Source organism: Podarcis liolepis (genome assembly GCF_965112155.1).
Source record: "Podarcis liolepis genome assembly, chromosome: 3".
Taxonomy (NCBI): Eukaryota; Metazoa; Chordata; class Lepidosauria; order Squamata; family Lacertidae; genus Podarcis; species Podarcis liolepis.
Genome location: NC_139557.1, coordinates 109,038,964 through 109,060,419, shown reverse-complemented (window position 1 = coordinate 109,060,419; position 21,456 = coordinate 109,038,964). Strand labels below are relative to the sequence as shown.

Here is a 21,456-nt window from a genome sequence, read left to right as displayed (position 1 = left end):
TATTTGGTATTAATAAAATTGGTTTTGTGCTCTTTCTGCATCGAGTCACGTTTCCTGTTGTAACGTCTAATTCATTGTGGGCCTGTTGAGAATGTACTTTATTTTATGTATTGCTTTGTTTCTTTCTGATTTTCTGGTTTACCTTTATGTAAATCCCTTTGAGGGTTTTCCCCCCTATCAAGTGGTATACATATTTATCAAACAAACATTTTATGAGTTAATTTGAAACCCGGTTTGTTTGGTCCTCCCCCCTTTTCCTTTCTTTCTTTTTAAATTTATTTTACTTCATATTCCTTACTGGATTGTTATTTTAACTTCCTAATAAAACATTGAATGTATATAATATATTTAATAAGCTTTTCCTTTATCTTCTTTGACATAATAAGCTTTTCCATTATCTTTTTCCAAACACTAGTGCTTAACTAAAAAAATTAATTATAAAAACGGTCTGTGGGGGAAATATGTCGATTTTTAAAAAATGGAGATTGGTTTTTTTTTCCCCTTTAAAGTTTTTTCATTATTTCAAACAAAGAAGATAAAACAGCTTACAATGAATCAAAACACTACAATTCAGCTCCTAGATGCAATTGACTTGAAAGTCCGCTTGGGGGAGGTAAAACCCTCTTCTTCTTCTTCTTATGCAACAGTTCTGATGGAAAAAAGGAAACTGGAAATTAAAAATCTATGGGAATTAAAATCTCCCTGCAAGGCACATCTAACTGCTTGTTGGAGCAGTAGTCATAAAAGCATCAAGCACTACCGATTTGGGTGGGAAAAGAGCCTGCTGCCAGCTGGCAAAAGTTCTTAAATAGTTTTATATAAGGAGGGAAATTCACAGAGACATGCTGTCCGGGAATAAGCCGGAGGAGGAGGGTTTGGAGGCTCCAAATCTTCAGTTGTCTGGCAACTCTTGCCAGATCAAGCAGTTGACGCAGAGCCTAAGAGGTACTGTAGTTTAGAAGTCATTTGGAACATCTATGGAACTAGGGCAAAGTCCCTTGCAGTTGAGGGCTTTGCCATTCTGCAGACTGACACCTTTGGCTTTGAGGAGAATCAAAAACCCATTTGCCATACTGCTCTCAGGGTCTGGGAGAGGAGGAAGCAAAAATCAGCACTCTTGATGTCACCAAGGAGCCTGGAACGTAATTTAGAAGAGGACCTTAATGCCCTTGTTGTATTTATATGTACTTTTAAAACTTTGCCTAGGTACCTATTAGGACAGCATATGTTGATATGTATGTGTATAATAAGATGGATATATGTTAGCAGTTCGAAAGCACGTCAAAGTGCAAGTAGATAAATAGGTACCGCTCCAACGGGAAGGTAAACGGCGTTTCCGTGCGCTGCTCTGGTTCGCCAGAAGCAGCTTAGTCATGCTGGCCACATGACCCGGAAGCTGTATGCCGGCTCCCTTGGCCAATAAAGTGAGATGAGCGCCACAACCCCAGAGTAGGTCACGACTGGACCTAATGGGCAGGGGTCCCTTTACCTTTATTAGGCTGGCATCCGTCTTGGGAGGAAATTGAAGATTGCACCCTTCAGGGAGGAAGTCAAACTGTTGGAGAGTTACAGCATCTGCTAACAAGCTGGCTGTATTGGTCTTTTCTCCCTTGTTCCCCCCTTTTCTCCCTTCCCCCTTTTTTCTTCAATATATTTGCATTAAAAAATCAATATTAAATAATTAAGTATCCACATCTAAACAGTAGGCCCTAAAACCAGAGACACGAGGCTCTTTGACGCACAAACATGTCATCAGATGCTCCTGGTGTGGATCAGCCTCTCTGCCAACCTGGTGCCCACCAGCTGTTGGGATCTGTGGTCCAAAACAGCTGGAGGGCTAACAAATCCCAGGTGGCCCAGATTACTGTCCACCTTTCCATCCTGTCATTTAACAGAGCACTAAGGTCTCCAAGGACGGTCCAGAGGAAAAGCAATTTTGGTGCTCTCTGTGAACAATGCGGATCTTATGGGAAAGTTGGGGAGGCTGCCAAGCTCAAGTGATATCCTGGCACCTGTTGTGAGAACCACCAGTTTAGCCTTGCCTTGCTGGAATGCTTGAGTTCCTGAGTGAGATAGTAGCCAAGTAACCAAGGTCCATAGCTATGAAGTGGGGTGGGGGAGAGAGACAGAATGGTTTAAGATATCAGACTGGACGAAGACAGAGAACATGTCCCAGTGCTATGGCTATCTGCCTGCCTGCTTTAATATTACGATATTGGGACGTTAGGAGAGAAGAGAAAATATTATATTTGTATGGACTATTGGCGTTTGATCCATCCTGTTTTATTAATATACAAGAAAAATATACTTACAGTAAAAGGCTAAAATAAGGAGGATGTACCCTGCTTTTAACGACCTGAGCAGTGCTTTTTATTTATAGAGCCATCGTGCTCGAAGTATTAGCTTTAATTACCCTTGGGAACTGGCAAGCTAGTGGAGTTGATGGCTCCCACTTTCTAGGGAACAAAAGCTCAGGTAGGAGGCCTTGGTCTCTTGGCAGAGGGCTCTAGGTTGGCAAAAGCTGGTTTAGAGGACATTAGATAAGCGAGGAACACAAGCTTTTTTCTTTTTGTAGGACAGGCCTGTGTTAACTTTTCCCTGCCTTTGGCCAAGCACTGCTCTCAATTGTCCACTGGATGTCTCTGTGCAGTTGCTTTACAGAGGCTCGTAAACGCAAGTCGAGGCTCCAGTTGCCAAGCCCAGTCTTGGAAGCTGCACCCTGTTCATCTGCACAGGTGCTGGGGAGGTCGTTTAGCACATTGCTGAAAGAGAGAAAGTGCATCACTTCAAAGAAGGGCTCAAGATCTGCATGAAATGCGCATGTGTTAATTTTCCATGTACAGATGCAAACTTAGGAACTCTTGTTCATCATCATTATTCATTATAATGATTTGGAAATGATTATTATAATTTAAACAGAAAGGTAATGCACATCACCTTCATTAGGGAGGCTTGTGTGCCTGCTCTGACTGCTTTCAAGATGTTTACTGTCTGAAACTAGACTTTTACCAGAGGGCCCTTCCAATAGAGGCCTCCTTTGAATACAGAACATCTTCCAGCAGAGGACTTCCTTCCCACAATGTTTTTGCTCTCTCCTTGGAAATTTAAACCATCTACTGTAGGAGAGAGCTGATGGGATGTATTGTTTCAGAGTCTGAGCAGAGAAGCTCCTGCACCAAGTCACATTATACCTACCAACGTATAGATAGATGATGATCTAGATCTAGATATGTCAGTATACTGGAACAAGCAAAGATCACCAGTGTTGAAGCAAGGATTCTTCAACACCAACTTTATTGGACTGGATGTGCTGTTCAGATGCCTGATTATCATCTTCCAAAGCAACTACTCTATTCCCAACTCAAGAATGGAAAGTGAAATACCAGTGGACAGCAAAAGAGGTTTAAAGATGCTCAGAAGGCAAATTTTAAAAATGTAACATAAGCACTGATAACTGGGAAACACTGACCTGCAAGTGCTCCAACTGGAGAACAGCCTTTATCAAAAGTGTCGTGGACTTTGAAGAAGAACAAACTCAGGGTGAAAAGGAGAAACACGAGCTAAGAGGAAGGCATATTTGGCAAACCCTCACCGTGATCAACTCCCTCCCGGAAACCTATGTTCCCACTGTGGAGGGACATGTGGATCCAGAATTGGCCTCCGAAGTCACTTACAGACACACTGTTAAGACTGTGTTCATCTTACTCGGCTACGAGTGATCGCCAAAGAAGATGATAGATATATGCTTAGCTAGTGTTCTGGGCCCGGGGGTAACCCATGAAACGCGGTCCAGGACCGGTTCAGAATCCGAAGGTTCCACTAGGAGTCAGTCCGACAGGGCCAAGGCAGGACACGAGGCAGGAAACCAGGCAGGAAACCAGGAAAGGACAGGTACAGGATCTGGCATACAGCAATGTTGCTCCCACAACCTGGAGCGGGGTCCAACAGCCTTTTATCTCTGTCGGGGTAACGGCCAGTCCTGATTCCCCGGCGACTCACCTCCCTGTTTCACCCGAAGGCGAGCACTCCTCCTGCGAGTACTCAGGTCTCTTCTTCTCTCAGACCTTAGTCTCTGCATCTCGGGAGATGTCGGTGGGTTACTAGACCCAGGGGTGGCCTCAGCCTCCCCTGACCCAACCGGTAGTGGAGCAGCTGTAAGTGATGGCCCAGCTGAAGGCAACAAGGTAATCCCCGCATCTGGAGCCATCTGACTCGGCCCAGCTGGTGTTTGTTGCAGGGGAACCTGTGCAGACTGGGATTCTTCAGGATCAGGCCCCAGACTTGGTTCAGATGATGCCTGAGGCAAAGGATCCGGTGCAGACTGAGACTCCTCTGGTTCCGAGCCTGAACCCAAGTCCCAGGCCATCACAGCTAGCACAGTATGTTCCCAGCAATGACCCAGTGCAGTATGGGTATTATAATAACTGACCTATCTCACAGAATGCTGAGGATGCATCAACAGAAGGATAATGTCCAGGTCGAGGGAAGTAAAATAGTACCACTTTATTTTGCCTTGGTCAGACCACACCTGGAGTACTATGTCAGGTTCCGGGCATCACAATTTAAGAAGGATATTGACAAGATAGAAAGTGCACAGAGGAGGGCATTCAGGGTTATCAAGGATGTGGAAACCAAGGCTTATGAGGAAGAATTGAGAGAGCTTGGTATGCTTAGCCTAGAAAAGAGAAGATTGAGAGGAGATACAATAGCCATCTTCAAATATTTCATGGGTTGTCCCATGGGAGATGGAGCAAGCTTGTTTTCTCCTGCTCTGGAGGCTAGACCCCATTCCGACTAAACACCAGGAGGAACTTTCTGACAGTATGAGCTGTTTGTCACTGGAACAGACTCTCTTGGGAGGTGGTGGACTCTCCTTCCTTGGAGGTTTTTAAGCACAGATTGAATGGCCACCTGTCATGGATGCCTTTGTTGAGATTCCTGCATTGCAGGGGGTTGGGCTAGATGACCCTCGCGATCCCTACCAATGCTATAATCAGTGTAATCAAGGCCTTGGGACCCACAGTCATTGCCCAACCTTGCTGACCCTTGGGGCCAGACCTGACCTTGAGATCCATTTATCAGAGCCAGTTGCCTGAGCCCCTGGGACTTTTTTTAAAAAAAAGTTCAATTAAATATGTAAAGGAAAGTGTGCAGTTTTAATGGACAAAGTGCTAGACTAGCACTGGAGAGACTTGGGTGAGCAGACTGCCATCCCAGCCTAACCTCCCACGCAGTCATTGTGAGGATAATTCTTTTATTATTATTATACATTTTATTGGTTTTTTTAACATATCATTTGCAACAATCCTATAACATAACTTCTTATCTTATACAATATTTTAGACTTCCATCAACACCTCTGATGATTTTCCATTCTTTATCACTAATTCTGCATTTCTTAATTTCTCTATTACTCTTAGTTATCATTAACCAATAATTCTCCTCATAGTCTTTCTTGCAATATTTCAAATAATCATCCTTACAAAACTTGCAATCCTACTAGCGTAATCTGTTCATTACAATTACTTTTCAAATAGTTCGTATATTTACTCCAGTCTTCTAAGAATGTCTGATCCCGCATTGTGAGGATAATTCAGAGGACCGTAACATCCTGAGTGATATGCACACTTGATAAATAAACGATATGAAAATGATCAGGCATGTGTAATAATTATGGACAAAATTTTATCATTACCCAAGGGCACAGTTTAGAACAATGGTTCTTGTTTTTGTCTTTTAACAAGAAAGCTTTTAACAAAGACCCCCATGATATTCTTGCGAAGATATGTGCTTTTTTGGTGCTGAAAGGGGACAGAGCAGGAACGTAACAGGCCGGGGGTGCAACATATCAGTAGGGATTCCCCTGTATATCATGATCACAATGGAAGACAGGCAGGTGAATGGACCCTTGATATTCTGGCTCACAACATTTTTAGTACTGTAGTAGATCCTGTAATCAAGGGGACGCGGGTAGCGCTGTGGTGTAAACCACTGTGCGGCTTGGGCTTGCCGATCGAAAGGTCGGCAGTTCAAATCAGCGTGACGGGGTGAGCTCCCGTTGCTCGGTCCCTGCTCCTGCCAACCTAGCAGTTCGAAAGCACATCAAAGTGCAAGTAGATAAATAGGCACCACTCCGGCGAGAAGGTAAATGGCGTTTCCATGCGCTTCTCTGGTTTCGCCAAAAGCGGCTTAGACAGTAAGAGCTGTTCGACAGTGGAATTTGCTGCCAAGGAGTGTGGTGGAGTCTCCTTCTTTGGAGGTCTTTAAGCAGAGGCTTGACAACCATATGTCAGGAGTGTTCTGATGGTGTTTCCTGCTTGGCAGGGGGTTGGACTCGATGGCCCTTGTGGTCTCTTCCAACTCTATGATTCTATGATTCTATGCTGGTCACATGACCTGAAAAAACTGTCTATGGACAAACATTGGCTCCCTTGGCTAGTAAAGCGAGATGAGCGCCGCAACCCCAGAGTCTTTCAAGACTGGACTTAATTGTCAGGGGTCCTTTACCTTTTTTTTTAAGATGCTGTAATCAGTTTCCCACAACCTGGTACCCTCCACCAGTCTGTGCTGAACATCTGGAGGGCACCAGGTTGGAGAACGCAGGCCTAAATGAACAAATATGCATCACACAAAGCACCCATATGGCCTCTTCATTTTTATAGTGTTCTCTCTATGAGACGTCTACTGCACAAGCCCCATCGAAACATCTCCAGTTAATTTCAAAAGGTCTTGTGCAGGAGAACTCCTCAGGTTTTTGTGCCTTTGATCAACTATGGAACTTGCCAGGGCAGATTTTGGCCTTTCAATTTTCAGTGGTGCCCTGTGTGAGGCAAAAATCTGCCTCCGCCGCCTGCTGTTGAGTTCAATTGACCAGTGCAGCTGCCCTAGAGCCACCTCTGAACGTGGGCATAGCCAGACTGGGGGGGGGGGGCAGAACTGAGTTTTCTGCAACACAATTGGTCAGTTAGTTAAGTATTTTTATTTACTTGATGGTGGGGGGAGCAGCTGCACCCCTGCACCCCCCCAGGCTACGTCCATGCCTCTCAAACTCCCTAATTGTGAGTTAAATGGGAGGGGTGCCCATTTTGCTGCATAATTAATGCTTTAAACACAGAGTAGTGTTGTAGTTGCATTCAATGTGTTGACATTTAATGAACTGGCCATCCCATTCTGCACCAATAGAAGTTATGGTTGCATTTCAGAGGCAGGTTTATATACAAGACATTTCAGTCTAGCTTGGGTGTTACTAAATTATCTAATGAATAAACTAAAATAAAATGGATAACTGTGGCTCGATCATCTATTGAAAGAGTGAACTGGGCGTAGGAAGGTCCAGTCTTGAATACAGCATTGATGTGTTTTGTTGTATACTCATTTTTCACTAAAATACGTATATATATTTTAAGCTCCGTGCAGATATGCCTACTTGATATTCACACTCAGGAATACTTTGTGTCTAACATAATTAAATTGAGAGCATCATGTGATACACAGTACAGCATTTTCCTTGTGATGAATATATGTGCAAGATCTTGGGCGAAAAGTCGCACACTCCTGCTTTCCAAAGGATATGAGGGGAAACAGGCGAGCTCCAGCAGTGGCTCTTAAAAGTTTAGCAACGATCATATAGAATTATTTATAGAAACTAACTTGAACAGCTGCTTTTCCCACTCTCTTGCGGGACTCATTAAAATCCTGTTTAACACTCAAATAAGTCTGTGTGTTTGGTGGCGAGAGGGAGAAAAGTGTGTGTACTTTAAAGAAATTACAGGATTTGGAAATTAAGATCAAAGGTGCAGAATGATCTTGAAGTTACTCACTGCTCCCCACGCTTTCCTGATGAATTAAAAAATGATGACAAGGAGCAGAGCGGCTTCTTCTGCACAGCCAAAAATGGAACAGGAGAGTTAAATGCAGCCATGTTGCAGTCTGCATCTGAAAAAGGAAGCAGGGAATAAAGAGAGGAGGTATTCAGAGGGTGTCTCAGGAAATTACTTATGAAGCTCTGCGTAACATGAGAGCACAGTGCTGGGATGTCTGGATCCTAAGGCACATCACTGCAAAGATGAGGGTAATATGGTGGGGATACAGTGGGACTTTCTTCCATGTAAACAAGCACAAGATTGGACTGCATGGCTCATGTAATTTAGTCCTCCGTCCTGAGTATATGTCTGAGGTCCTCCTCTCCAGATAACGTTGCTAAGAAGTTATAACGTTTGCACAGATCTGTTGCAATTGTGTTTAAGTGTCTCACTGAGATTCTTGTGGGTCCACTAAACCGTTAATTGTTTTAGGCTAGAATGGCAAAAGAAGATGGACTATTTATATAGGACCATCAATGTACAATGGTTATTTTTGTTGTTGTTATTAAATTTATAGGATTGTATTTTTTTCGTGTCTTCTAAGACACCTTTGATCTAATGTGGCAGAATGGGGAATTAAAGATTAGGAGGAAACCACATTAATTTCAGCTTGGAAATTTATTTTAGAAGTTGACAAATTTAGTAAAGAAGTTGTTTTCTGTATTTGATTATAAAGCGCACACCCCACCCGGCATGTAGGGTCTATGTTTACAGTGCTGCGGGTATATGGATTTTTTTATCAGCATTTGTTTATTTTATTTTCATTTTCTGTATCATTTATTAAGAAATAAAATTTTAAAATATTAAAAAAGCACGCACACACACACAGAGTACTTCACATTCTTATATATAGCAATTTCTACCAGGAACTGGTAAGGATACAATCAAATAAGGTACATTAAGACACATGTATGGTGTGTGCACAGTCAACATAACTTGCCTGGGATGTTTTTACTGCTAGGTGACAGTTCTGTTGCCCAAAAGACATGCTCATTTTCTAACTGGAAATCTGGAAACATTACAAGTCTCTTTTACTTTGACTGGCATTTAGTGACAAGATGGTATTTTAACATTAAGTATTTTCACCTGCTTTATGAAAATTACTGTATTTTTCGTGTATAAGACACCCCCATGTATAAGACAACCCTTATTTTTTGAGCCCCAAATTAAGAAATAAATAATTGCAACATTCCATGTATAAGACAACGTCCAATTTTAAACTTAAATTTTTTTGGGGGGAAATATAGTCTTATACGGGACGCGGGTGGCGCTGGGGGTTAAACCACAGAGCCTAGGACTTGCCGATCAAAAGGTCGGCAGTTCAAATCCCTGCGACGGGGTGAGCTCCCGTTGCTCAGTACCTGCTCCTGCCAACCTAGCAGTTCGAAAGCACGTTGAAGTGCAAGAGGATAAATAGGTACCGCTCCGGCGGAAAGGTAAACGGCGTTTCCATGTGCTGCTCTGGTTCGCCAAAAGCGGCTTAGTCATGCTGGCCACATGAGCTGTACGCCGGCTCCCTCGGCCAATAAAGCGAGATGGGTGCCGCAACCCCAGAGTCGGTCATGACTGGACCTAATAGTCAGGGGTCCCTTTACCTTTACCTTTATAGTCTTATACACGGAAAAAATCTGGTGGTTTATGTGCTAATTGTTTTGCAATTTATTCAGATTTTTTTTCAAAATGGAAGAAATCTAAATACAAATTTAGCAGACTGTAAAATTCTAGATAAAATTCCTGACTTTGGAGAAGCTAAGGCATAAATCATCATTTGTTTTATACACAGAAGTAATAAGGTATATGTATATGAAAGGCTTCTCCCAAAAATAACACACATGGTCTCCAAAAAGCTAAGTAGAAATAATTTAGTGAGGAGGCAAAGGATCTGATTTCCAGATTGAGTCACGGGACTAATAGGTCATAAAACATCTTCTGTAGGAGTGGGAAGACCCACAGGAACTATATAACACTCCTTTGCTGGTTCTGTGCTCTTGGCATTTCACGATCGCATGAAAGGAAGGAAAATCTTAATTCTCAGATATATGACTTGTCCAGGGAAAGAGACTACAGCTTTAAAGCTAGCTTCTTAGAAATAAATGAGTTAATGCTAGCTATAGTTGGTTGGTGGGGACAAAATCACAAACCACAGTTAAACAAAAGGCGAAGTAAAATCTTCTGACTTCCTCCTCCCAAGGGAAGGCTTGCACAAGCAAGAGGCTCATTGCTGTCCATTTCGGCTTGCTCATGCAACACTAAACTGTGGTTAGTATGGTGCCCAAATGTGGTAATACTGTCATAGTTGCTGGTCATAAGAATTAACCTATTTGGAAGTATTTTAAACACTTTTCCTCTATAGCACGGAAAAAGGTGGGCGAAGCTCATGCAAACTGTATGGTCTGACAGATGCAATGCTTCATTATAAGACTGTAACAATGTAACTAATACTCTATTTAGTTGTGAATTAGCATGGATTAGTGGTCAGATTTGCACCATTGTTTAGGAAATATAAGAATCAATGAAAAACATGATTTAAATCAATTCACTCTGGTACAGATGCATCATCTTAGTGATTAGTCCAATTTCTCAACCAAAGTATATTTCTGATTCATAAAGGCTAACAATCATCTAGCTATAGTTAATTGATAGATTCTGAAGAGGGTTTCACAATGGATTTTGAAAGATACTATAAGACTCCTCCCTGGATTCTCAATTATCACAAATTTTAAAAGGCTGTAACCCTTTTTACTTATGGATGTTAAAGGTATCTCTGCCCAAATGTTCTCGTTTCAGTATTTTAGCCAATGAGAGCAAAGGCACTGACTGGGATAAATGTTGTGCAGGGATAAGAAAAGGACCTTTCAAACTTGGATTCAAAAGCAAACTTGCCTGATTTGATCTGAGTGGATCAGATCAGATCATGCGTCCATTTCATTTTTTAAAAAATAGAATATTTATTGAGAATATGCAAAAAATTACACATAGAGAAAAAACAAACAAAAACTAACAAACACAAGCTAGCAAGAAAGTTAACAAAAAAGCAACCTAGAAAGAAGGGAAAAAAGAAAAAAAAAGAAAATGATACAAAATACAAAAAACAGATAACTAAGAAATAGGAAAAAGAAGAAAAAAAATATTTTAAAAAAGAATAAATCCATTTTTCAGCATCTTTGAGCTCATTTGCTTATTTCCTTGACCTCCTCACACCTCCCCTTTTGTATTCCCGTTTTCCAAGTCTTTTCAGCAAATCCTTACCCTCTTTCATTTATCTTTGCTCTATAACTTAACCTATTATAACTATATATTTTCATCCGTATAACTATCTATGTTTAGCTATTCTTATTAACCTTATTACAAAAACCGCTTCTTTTCAGTCCAACAGAACAAAGGCACTGACTGGGATAAATGTTGTGCAGGGATAAGAAAAGGACCTGTTCAAACTTGGATTCAAAAGTAAACTTGCCTGATTTGATCTGAGTGGATCAGATCAGATCATGCGTCCATTTCAGAATCTGCAGTCCGATGATCCCTTCATGAGGTTGCCCCGAGTTTTTACATGGAGGCAGCTGTGTTTTTTTCCATAAAATTCTCCCTGCAAGTGATGGAATACCCAACAAGTCCTGTCACAACCAAAGGGCCTTGCCATCTTGCAGTCAAATTGTGTGGCAGCAAGGAGTCTCGTGCAGTAGCCACACCAGGCTGTGGGCAGCTGGACGATCTATATTTGGACTTTTTAAAAGGCAATAAGTAGCTTTTACAAGAACAGAAGCAGCACTGCCTCAAAGGTAGTTTATGGTTTATTTTTTACCTTGATGTTTCTGCATAGGGTTTAAAGGATTTCCCCTTAAAAATCTGCAGAGGCACAGGACATGTTAACACAGATAAATTAAATAACGTCAAGTCTTTTAGAGTACTTGTATTCAGTTTTAAAGTTTCACATTGTTTTACAATGAAAATGCTCCAGTGGAACCAATCCAGTGCCTCATATTTGCATCACACCGCCCTCCCTTCCAGGAAGCAGTATCGACTCACCTGCTAGGAGGTAAGGTCAGTGTCTGCATCCCACCCTGCTGCTTACTACTGGTGACAGAGTATTATTTCTGCAAGCTACCCACAGAAAATATAAATGAGGCAGGTAGAAACAAATAAAAGGGAGTCTGTTTTTTTGTGAAAGTCATGTGTGTCTAGATAAGAAAGCACTGTAACATAAACATAAAACCGAATAAAGGTAAAGGTAAAAGGACCCCTGACCATTAGGTCCAGTCGTGACCGACTGTGGGGTTGTGGTGCTCATCTCGCTTTACTGGCCGAGGGAGCCGGCATACAGTCATGTGGCCAGCATGACTAAGCCGCTTCACGCGAACCAGAGCAGCACATGGAAACACCATTTACCTTCCCGCTGGAGCGGTACCTATTTATCTACTTGCACTTTGCTTTCAAACTGCTAGGTTGGCAGGAGCTGGGACAGAGCAATGGGAGCTCACCCCGTCATGGGGATTCGAACTGCCGACCTTCTGATCGGCAAGTCCTAGGCTCTGTGGTTTAACCCACAGCACCACCTGCGTCCCATAAAACCGAACACATACCGCTAAAAATATGGCTTTATACTTGGACCAAGTGATCCCCGGACAAACAAGTACCGGTACACAGAATCCAAATTCACCCTGGAAAGCAGATTAAGCTCCTTGAGGTAACTCGATTTCAAGGGGCAGACAAGAGACTTGGATTTGGTGAACTTCTTCCAGCATTCCTAGCTATAACACTGATTCCAAAGAGAAAAAGTGGATCCTACAATTTGGCGTTTTGTTAGTGGCAATGAGAGAAGCAACTATATCATGGGTGAGCCTAATCCGATTTCCTCAGACGATGAGGCCACATTTCAAAAGCTTTGCTATCAATACAGTGGTGCCCCGCAAGACGAATGCCTCGCAAGATGGAAAACTCGCTAGACGAAAGAGTTTTCCGTTTTGGAGGTGCTTCACAAAACGAATTTCCTATGGGCTTGCTTCGCAAGACAATGTCTTGCGAGTTCCTGCTGGTTTTTTCCCCTCCCCCCCTTTTTCTAAGCCGCTAAGCTGCTTATCAGCTGATCCGATCAGCAGATAAGCCGCTAAAAGCCGCTAATCCGTCAATGGGCTTGCTTCGCAAGATGAAAAAACCTCTAGACGAGATCACAGAACGGATTCTTTTTGTCTTGCGAGGCACCACTGTACATGATTGGCTATCAACCCAACAAATAGTGCATTGATTACATTTACACTTACACACATTTCCTCTCAGGAGCACAGAGCAGCTTATATATAGATTCAAGGTGGTTTCCCCTTCCAGGCATTGCTCAGGGCTACATTTTCTTAGATTTAGTTGCTGAATTGTATCATGGAGCGCCTTCACACCACTTGCTGGGCCATGCAGGCTAGGATAATCATCTTGACGAAGTAATACTCACAAGTCCTAATTTTTTTTCTTGTTGAATGCGAGCCACAACATTCTTATATCATAGGGGGACAGGAATTCCTTTGCTTCTTTTAGTTCTTGGGCTACAAAAGCAATAGTTTGTGTCAAGAATCAATGTGCTTTCGTCAACGTTCAATGCACAAGCAATGTTCCCCATTCATCCTCACACCAATGTGATATGGTTAGGGGGGAACTGTCTTTCTCCATCTGCTATTCCAATAGAGGCCAATCAAATACCGCAGGAAAAAAGTGCAACAGCCGTTCCCGTTTATCCCCAGTATCTGCTGGTTAGAGGTATACATCTGCTGAATTCGGAGAATGGCAAGACTATGACAGTCAGAGAAATTAATGTTTTACTACCTATGTATATGTGTATCCAGTTAATACTGGCTTGTAACTAGTTCACACTCCCATAACATGGAGACACAGGCGGATACCAGCAAACAGCTAAATATATGAGCCAGAGTCAGTATTGCATGGCAGTTGGGAGTGCTGGATTTGGGAGGGCTGGTTTCAAATCTCTACTCAGGCAGTCATAAAGCTCATTGGATTATCTTGAGCTATAACTACATCTCAGCTTAACCTACCTCACAGGAATGTTGGGATAAAGTACCGCATGAAGAACCACATATATCACCCTCACCTCATTGAAGGAACAGTGGAAAAACAACACAATCCAAATTATAATCTAGTGTGTAATCATGTAACAAGATGCCTTATACTGAGACAGGCCATGGTCTTTTTCCAGCCAATTTGACACCCTGCTTCATAGCCAACCAAAGTGGCAGGGGCAACTCAGCCAGATGGGCGGGGTATTAAAAATTATTATTATTATTATTGCTCAGATAAGGCAGGTAGTTGACACAATTGCTCCTGGTCTTCCTCTTCAGTGTTGCAGAGCTCAACCAACTCCCTGGTATTTTGAGGAATTACGGACTATGAAGTAATATGGATGTAGACTAGAGATCAAGTCTTGTTCTATAGTTCTAATATATTTATTTCTGTTACAAAATTGTACACACATAAATAACAAGGCATGACACGACTGACAAAAAGTGAGTCACGGGGTGTGTAAAATACTAAACGTATTATTTTACAGTACATATTACTGAGGTGATTACAGTATACCAGTCCAATGAACTCTTCAATAAATCAATTTGGAAAACACACAGGAATAGGAATGAGTAGTGCCTGCTTATGTATGCCATATTGCAATATATGCTGTAGGTATTTCTCGTCCATGTGTTGCTCCATTTGTATATTTAATAAAACCATACTAAACTGTGTAAAATTACCTTGTTTTTTCTCTCCCCTTGCCTTCTTCAGTTTGTACAACAACTTTTCCATTAAGGCTGTTTGCCAGACTGTATTATACCAGTGATCAATATTCATTAATTGCAAGGAAAAGCTCAAGGCCTGTTCTAAGGTCAGCTGAACACTGGTTAGGGCACATAACTGTGTGTGCCATGTGAAAATATAGGCAGCAAAAGAAGCATACTTTGTAACCTGTGCTGCATCCTCTAGCAGCCAGCAAGCCAAGCTCTTTCGAGTATTCAGAGGTTGCTGTGGAGGAGGGACCCTGGAGCCTTCAAGAACCTGCTGTAACCAACTAACTGCATATTTTTAGGATAAAATTGCTCGGCTTTGGAGAGAGACCTTGACTCCGCAGTTGTTGCAGTTCCGATTGAAGTGCCTAATGCCATTTCTTGCAATGCCCTGTAGGATCCCTTTCAGTTTATGCACTGTGAACACAAATAAAATGCATTATTCTCTGATTGAGTACATACCCTCTTGATGCCTGTCAGTCTCTGCCACCTTGAAAGAGGCAATGGTGTGGCCAGTCCTAAAAACGCCAGCCCTACACCCATTGGCTTGGACCACCTACCAATCAGTTACAAATTCCACTTGCTTTGCTGATACTTGTTATCATTCTAGACAAATTCCTTCTAGAACCCATCTGGGTTCAGGCCTTGCTATGGGACCAAATTGGCCTTGGTTACCCTATGGATGACCTCTATCAAGAGCAGAAAAAAGACAGTGCAGTCTTGCTCCTTCAGTGTCACTTCAGCTTTTTTTTTTTTTTATAAAATTTTTATTTGGTTTTCTGCTTTTATAAAGACAAAACATACACAAAGAAGACAAAAGACAAAAACATGTATAAAATCAGCAAATCCCCATTTCATAACCTTGTTCCTTGACTTCCCCCCACCTCCCCTCGTGCATCCCAGTTTCAAGATTATATCAGCAAGTTGGTGTTTCTCCTCTTACCAATCTTATTCATCTTATTACCCTTTTTATAATAAATATTGATTTTCATAAGTTGGACTTAAGCTCTCTTCCATCGATTTTCATTTTATCTTAATTAAGAGTCATCTTAACCAAACCTAGAAGTCTTAAGAGTTTATAAGAGTCTCTTCTTCCCTCCCTCCCATCCCCGGTTTTTGTCCCTTCCCAATAAAAATCCAAATTCGAGATTCTCAGCCTGGGTTCCTCACGTCCGAGGCTTTCAAATCTCTTTCAGTCCCTCTTCGCCTGTCCTGTTGGTAGTCCTTTATGTCAGTCGTCAAGTCTGGGAAAAGTTCTTTCACCATCAAAGTGTATCCTCTTCCCACAAGAAGATTCCAAAGTGACTGCTGAAGAATTTCCACAAAGTCTATCCCTTCAAAGTCTAAGTCCAAACGGAGGCCCCAATCATATTTCTTTATTTTAAATTCCTGTATTCCATTTTGTCTTGGGACCTCCTCCTTCTTCTTCTGTGTCTTTCGCAGACTTGTGGTAGATATGTTCCCAGCGTCTCCTTGCTTGTATTCCGCAGATGTCAACTTTTGGTTGTTGCTTCCCAGGATTACTTCTTCTTTTTCTTGTTGTTTAGTCTCTTCCAGCTCTGTAGATATTGTTTCCCAATCAGCTGTGGATTCTTTCTCATTAAGGTCCTCAATACAAAGAGCAGAGTTGCCTGTTCCCAAGGTCATAGTCTCAAGTTGTTTATTCATGGCCAAGCTCTGCTCTTGTAAGATTCCCACTAGTTGAAACATCCTTTCGATTTCCACTAGTAACTTTCCTTCCACAGCCATTGTATCCATTGTAGTTTCACAGAATTCCCCCTAGGGGGAATCTGGTTACTTATTTGCCTTTTCACCAACAATCCTTTAACTGATTATTGTTACTTTGTTTCCAACAGTTTTGTCTCAATTATAACTCGTCTTAGTCCAGAGGGATCTTAAATGGCAATTTCTCACTTTAAACCGCCCGTTTGGCAGCTTTGACAGCTGTCAAACTCCGCAGCTCTTACGCAGGCAGAAAAGCAGGACGTTCCCGAGCCCGGGAGGGGGGGTTGTTTAAAACAAAAGGAAGGTTTCCAAAACTCCGCTCTCCAGCCCAAAATTTCCTTTAATTAAATCTTGGAAGTTAATGTCCTTTTTCACTCACCCCGCCAAGGGTAGGCTCTCCAGCTTAGCTCTTGTGTCGTTGCTTAGATCGTCTGCAAGGGGGGGGGGTGCGGACTTCCTTTTAGCACACCCCCCGGTCGTCTCTAATTCAGGGTAAAAAATTTTAAAGTCCCAATCCGTCTTACTCACGGGTAGTTCTTTCAGTCCAGATTTTCAAGGAAGGAAGTCGGCGCTCTCTGGTTATGGCTCGCGGCTTCGCTCCACCGAGGTAGCGATCGACTCTCAGTGCCACGCCACCCCCGTATCCCCTCCGCAGCCTTTAAAAAGGCTCTTTGCGAATCAGGGGGGCGCTTAAGGCACCCGCCGAGTCTTCAGTCCACAGGCTTCCGCGCCTGCGGTTTTTAAGGGTCCCCGCGTCGCCGGCGCGGCAAAGACCCATCCTCAGTGGAGCCGATTCCCTCCGGAGCTCGGAGGAAATCCGCCATTTCCAGATCGCGTCAACCCGGAAGTCCAGTGTCACTTCAGCTTTTTTTTTTTTTACACAAGAGCCAGTCACCCACTCCACTGGGATTTAAGCTCAGTTTAGTTGCCCTCATCTAGAAACGGTTAAAAAAAAAAAAAAATCTAGAACAACCATGGTGTCCAGGCACTGGGGCATAGCCTACAGAGTCAGTGTTGGAGAATGCCATGGTCATTGCTATCAGTGTCACTTCAGCTTTTGATAGCAATGACCATGGCATTCTCCAACACTGACTCTGTAGGCTATGCCCCAGTGCCTGGACACCATGGTTGTTCTAGATTTTTTTTTAACCGTTTCTAGATGAGGGCAACTAAACTGAGCTTAAATCCCAGTGGAGTGGGTGACTGGCTCTTGTGTAAAAAAAAACAGGCCAATTGCTAGTCTTGGATGGGACTGTGCTCCTTTCTGAAGGCGTTTGTTTGTTTGTTTGTTACCCACTCTTCATCAGAAAGTTCCAGGTGGGCTACAGCCTAAGCCATAGAATGGAAGTACAGGACACTACTTATGTGGGCAGGGAATTTGACAATGTTTGATCTGCCACAGAGAATGACCTCTCCTGTGTTACCATTCCCCAAACCTCTGAGGGTGGTGGAACTACCAAGAGGGTTCCTTCTTCTGACCTTAACACTCAGTGTGTGGGTCTCCTGGATCCAGCTTTGTTAACTAGAGCTTTTTACAAATGCCATATGATAATCACTCCACAGCTGTGAGTTGAACTTCCAGTGTGTTTTGGAACTCCCTGCCTATTAACATGAGGCAGGCACCCTTGTTGTAGTGCTTCAGATGCATGTTAAAAAATTAATTGGTCTGGTAAGTCTACCAGGACATAATCTAATTAACTATGAACTTGGTTTTTAAAACTTTCTGATTTAATGTGTATATTACTGATAATTGTTTTGCATTTTTTTATGCATGCTACATAGGGGTTCTTTTTTCTTATTATTACAGCTTCTATTACTATTTAATTTATGCATCACTTCCTGTGAAACATCCTGAAGTGATTAACAATAAAGATAGGTAAAGGTAAAGGTACCCCTGCCTGTACGGGCCAGTCGTGTCCGACTCTAGGGTTGCGTGCTCATCTCGCTCAAGAGGCTGGGAGCCGGCACCGTCCAAAGACACTTCCGGGTCACGTGGCCAGCGTGACGAAGCTGCAGCTGGTGAGCCAGCACCAGCGCAGCACACGGAAACGCCGTTTACCTTCCCGCTATAAAGCAGTACCTATTTATCTACTTGCACTTAAGAGTGCTTTCAAACTGCTAGGTGGGCAGGAGCTGGGACCGAACGACTGGAGCTCACCCCACCGCGGAGATTCGAACCGCCGACCATACGATCAGCAAGTCCTAGGCACTGAGGTTTTACCCACAGTGCCACCTAACAATAAAGATAAATACATTCTAAAATAAGTGCATATTGGTTACTCACCTGTTGCTGGGAACCCAGATCTCTCTCAAGATAGGGTCTTTTGTAGGAACTGTCACACTGCCCCATTTATCAAGCCACAGCACTTTGTCATTAAGAAAGTGTAAATTCCATGTTCACATTCACAACTGGAAGACCTATTGCACTTTGGAGTTCTGTGTAAAGTGCTACTGACACCACTGGTAGTAAGCAATTCAACAACCTCTGCTTGCATCATTTTGTTTTTTAAAAAAAATTAACTTATTCTTTTAGCAACTTTAGAAGTTTTGAGCACTTTTCTACTACATATATCTTTCAGCATGGAGGGTGCAGGTAGTGATGGGGATATCCTGCCCCAGCAATATTCTGACATTGTGCTGACATTTTTTCCCCTATTTACTTTGAAGGTTTCTCTCTTATTTTTATTTATGTTGTAATAGCTCTGAACAGGTGTACCCCTTGCAGTAGGGTTAACCTTGAGGACAGAGAACAATGCTAATGGCACTGCCACTGCGCTGAAACAAATAACCAGTGCAAGACCACTCCATGTTATGGTGGAGAGTGTATAGGGTTTTGACTAGAGAGCTCAGCAATCACCTCTGCCATGAAACTCACCATAAGCAATGTTATTGAGATCTGCTGAATGGCCCACAGGAATCGGAGGAAGCTGTTACAGTGGCAGAACTTGAGATATGCCGCCAGTATGACAGATAGCTGGTGAAATCCTCCCATACACCAGCAGATGACATGGAGTGGAGGTGTGGGCTGCACAGGGGAAGAGCATACACATAACAAATCTGATACCCTTCAAGCTATGGCCAACCTTCAGCGATGGTGCAACATTACCCCAGCCCCCAGACCCACTGTAAGGGATTTCCCTCCTGTTGACTTTTACTGGAAGGGAAAGACTTTAAAAACTGCTCCCCTCCCAGGCTGAGCATGTTTACAATTTGGTGCCCTTTCCACATCTCCAGATCTGGTGTAGTAGGTTAAGTATAGGGTTGCATGGGCTTTGTCCTTGGGAAAATCAGTACCATTCAGCCAAATCCATCACATAAGGGTTTTTTAAGGGAAAAAAATGTGGGGTTGTGTATACAACCATCAGCTCCCTGGAGGAAGAAAATAAAATAAACAAACACATTGTATTGTATTGCATTGTATTTATTTGATTTACACCCCATCCTTTAACAGCTTACCTGGGCAACTTACAGAAAGATTAAATAATTACAGTACTGTAAGACTATTAAAACAAAAACATTCCTACATCATGATACAGCAGAGCAGCATATAAGCAGTCAGCAGAAATAAAAACAAACACCAAGCAAAATAGCGTACAGAGGATTATTAGTATTATCAGTATAATCACCTTGTAAACCACCGTTTCAATTTATACATAATTAAAAACAGTTAAAAAAACACAAAACAAGTACAATTAAAATAAGACTAAATCTCTTAACAAGTGGACAGTCAGGGTAAATACCCATTTATCCAGCTGGGAAAGCCTGTCAGAAGAAAAATGTCTTTTTCAGTCTTTCCCAGAAAGATTGCAAGCAACCAAGCAACATGGACCTTTGCTTTCCATCTCATATAGAAAACACAGTAAACATTACCCTTTGCTTCTGGAAAATTTTGGATACTTGAAGCCAAAGACTATACAGATTTGTTGCGGAAGCATATTAATTGACAATGGAAAACTTACTTTAGTTTCCAGCTCTTGCCCAAGAATCTGAGTTCTCACTACAGAAATGTTTCTAGTCCTCATAATAAAGGTTACTTCAAAGTATCTGGCCACATCACTATGAAACAATAAAATTATAGTAACTTGTTGGGGCAACCCAGTCAGATAGGCAACATATAACAACAACAACAACAATCTGCCATTTTTTCAAGAGCCACATCCTAATTTTGCTAGTTCAAGTGGTATGCTAGTTCAAGTGGTATGCAAAATAATTTCATTCCCCAGAGCAGATCTTTGGAACCACAGTGGGTTTTAGCAACAAATATTATATACTCACAAGAAACATGAGGCAATTTCATGGATGTCATCTGATGTGTCATCGTAGTACGAACAAATTCTTGGAATGTACAGGTGCTTTTAGTCCACTGAATCCTGTTTCAGGACAAGGCTTCAGAGTAAGTTTGAGTCATTTAGGGAACGTTTTAGTAATACCCTCCTTCAATTAGACTCTAGGTTTTAAGTTTTGATTTGATTTCAGCCACCTGAAAATATATTACTCTATTCAGCCACCATATATTACTCTATGAGATAACAGTATCTGCTGTTAAGACCATAGGAACCACTGCTGATCACAGAAACCACCACAACCCTATGGAGTGTAGCATCAAAAGAGGAAAGCATAGCATTTCCCTCCACAGAAGCAAGAAAAGAACCCCACACCTGTTCACTCTGAAACAGCAGCGAGGCAACAGAGCGAGAAACTGCACCGAAGGGTAAGGAGCAGCAGGGGCGACCACAACATGTAGGGATCTGGAGCAATGCAACAATGCGCTTCCAAAAATGGCTCCACACCTACCTACCCTTCCGCGCGCCCTGCGTGCGCGCTCTTCAGCCTGGTTCCCACCAAGGTTTTCTTTCTACTCTGCAGCTGCTTCCACAGTTGGTTGGTGCCCACACGAGCCAGAGGTTTCCGCTCCCACATGCCACACAGCCAGCACGAGGAGCAAAAATCGGGCTCTCCTTAGAAGGGCCGAGCTGTCAGGTCTGCTCTTCCCTTTGCAGAACTGACCCGCGGTGCGCACGTGCGTGCCTGCCTCGATCCGTGTCTTTCTGCCAGCCCCCTCCCCCGCGCGCCCCAGGAACAGATTAATCATTTTC

At 42.6% G+C, this 21,456-nt stretch overlaps 1 protein-coding gene across 7 annotated transcripts; it reads right to left on the bottom strand.

The window, feature by feature from the left end:
- Positions 1–2,267: 2,267 nt before the first annotated feature.
- LOC310702784 (uncharacterized protein) lies at positions 2,268–21,308 on the bottom strand. 7 transcript variants are annotated; one of them, XR_014523598.1, is made up of 6 exons: positions 20,636–20,941; positions 20,320–20,416; positions 19,236–20,122; positions 13,303–13,393; positions 7,821–7,935; positions 2,268–2,762 (listed from the first exon to the last, which is right to left on the bottom strand). XR_014523598.1 is itself a non-coding variant. In XM_083494914.1 (4 exons), exons 1-4 carry the CDS (start codon positions 21,278–21,280, stop codon positions 2,588–2,590), a joined length of 507 nt encoding a protein of 168 aa, XP_083351040.1. In that variant the 5' UTR covers positions 21,281–21,306; the 3' UTR covers positions 2,268–2,587. The 7 variants fall into 7 exon arrangements, 1 of the variants encoding a protein (XP_083351040.1); XR_014523599.1 differs by lacking the exons at positions 13,303–13,393; positions 19,236–20,122; XR_014523600.1 differs by lacking the exons at positions 19,236–20,122; positions 20,320–20,416 and having other exon boundaries at positions 20,636–20,733.
- Positions 21,309–21,456: the final 148 nt, after the last annotated feature.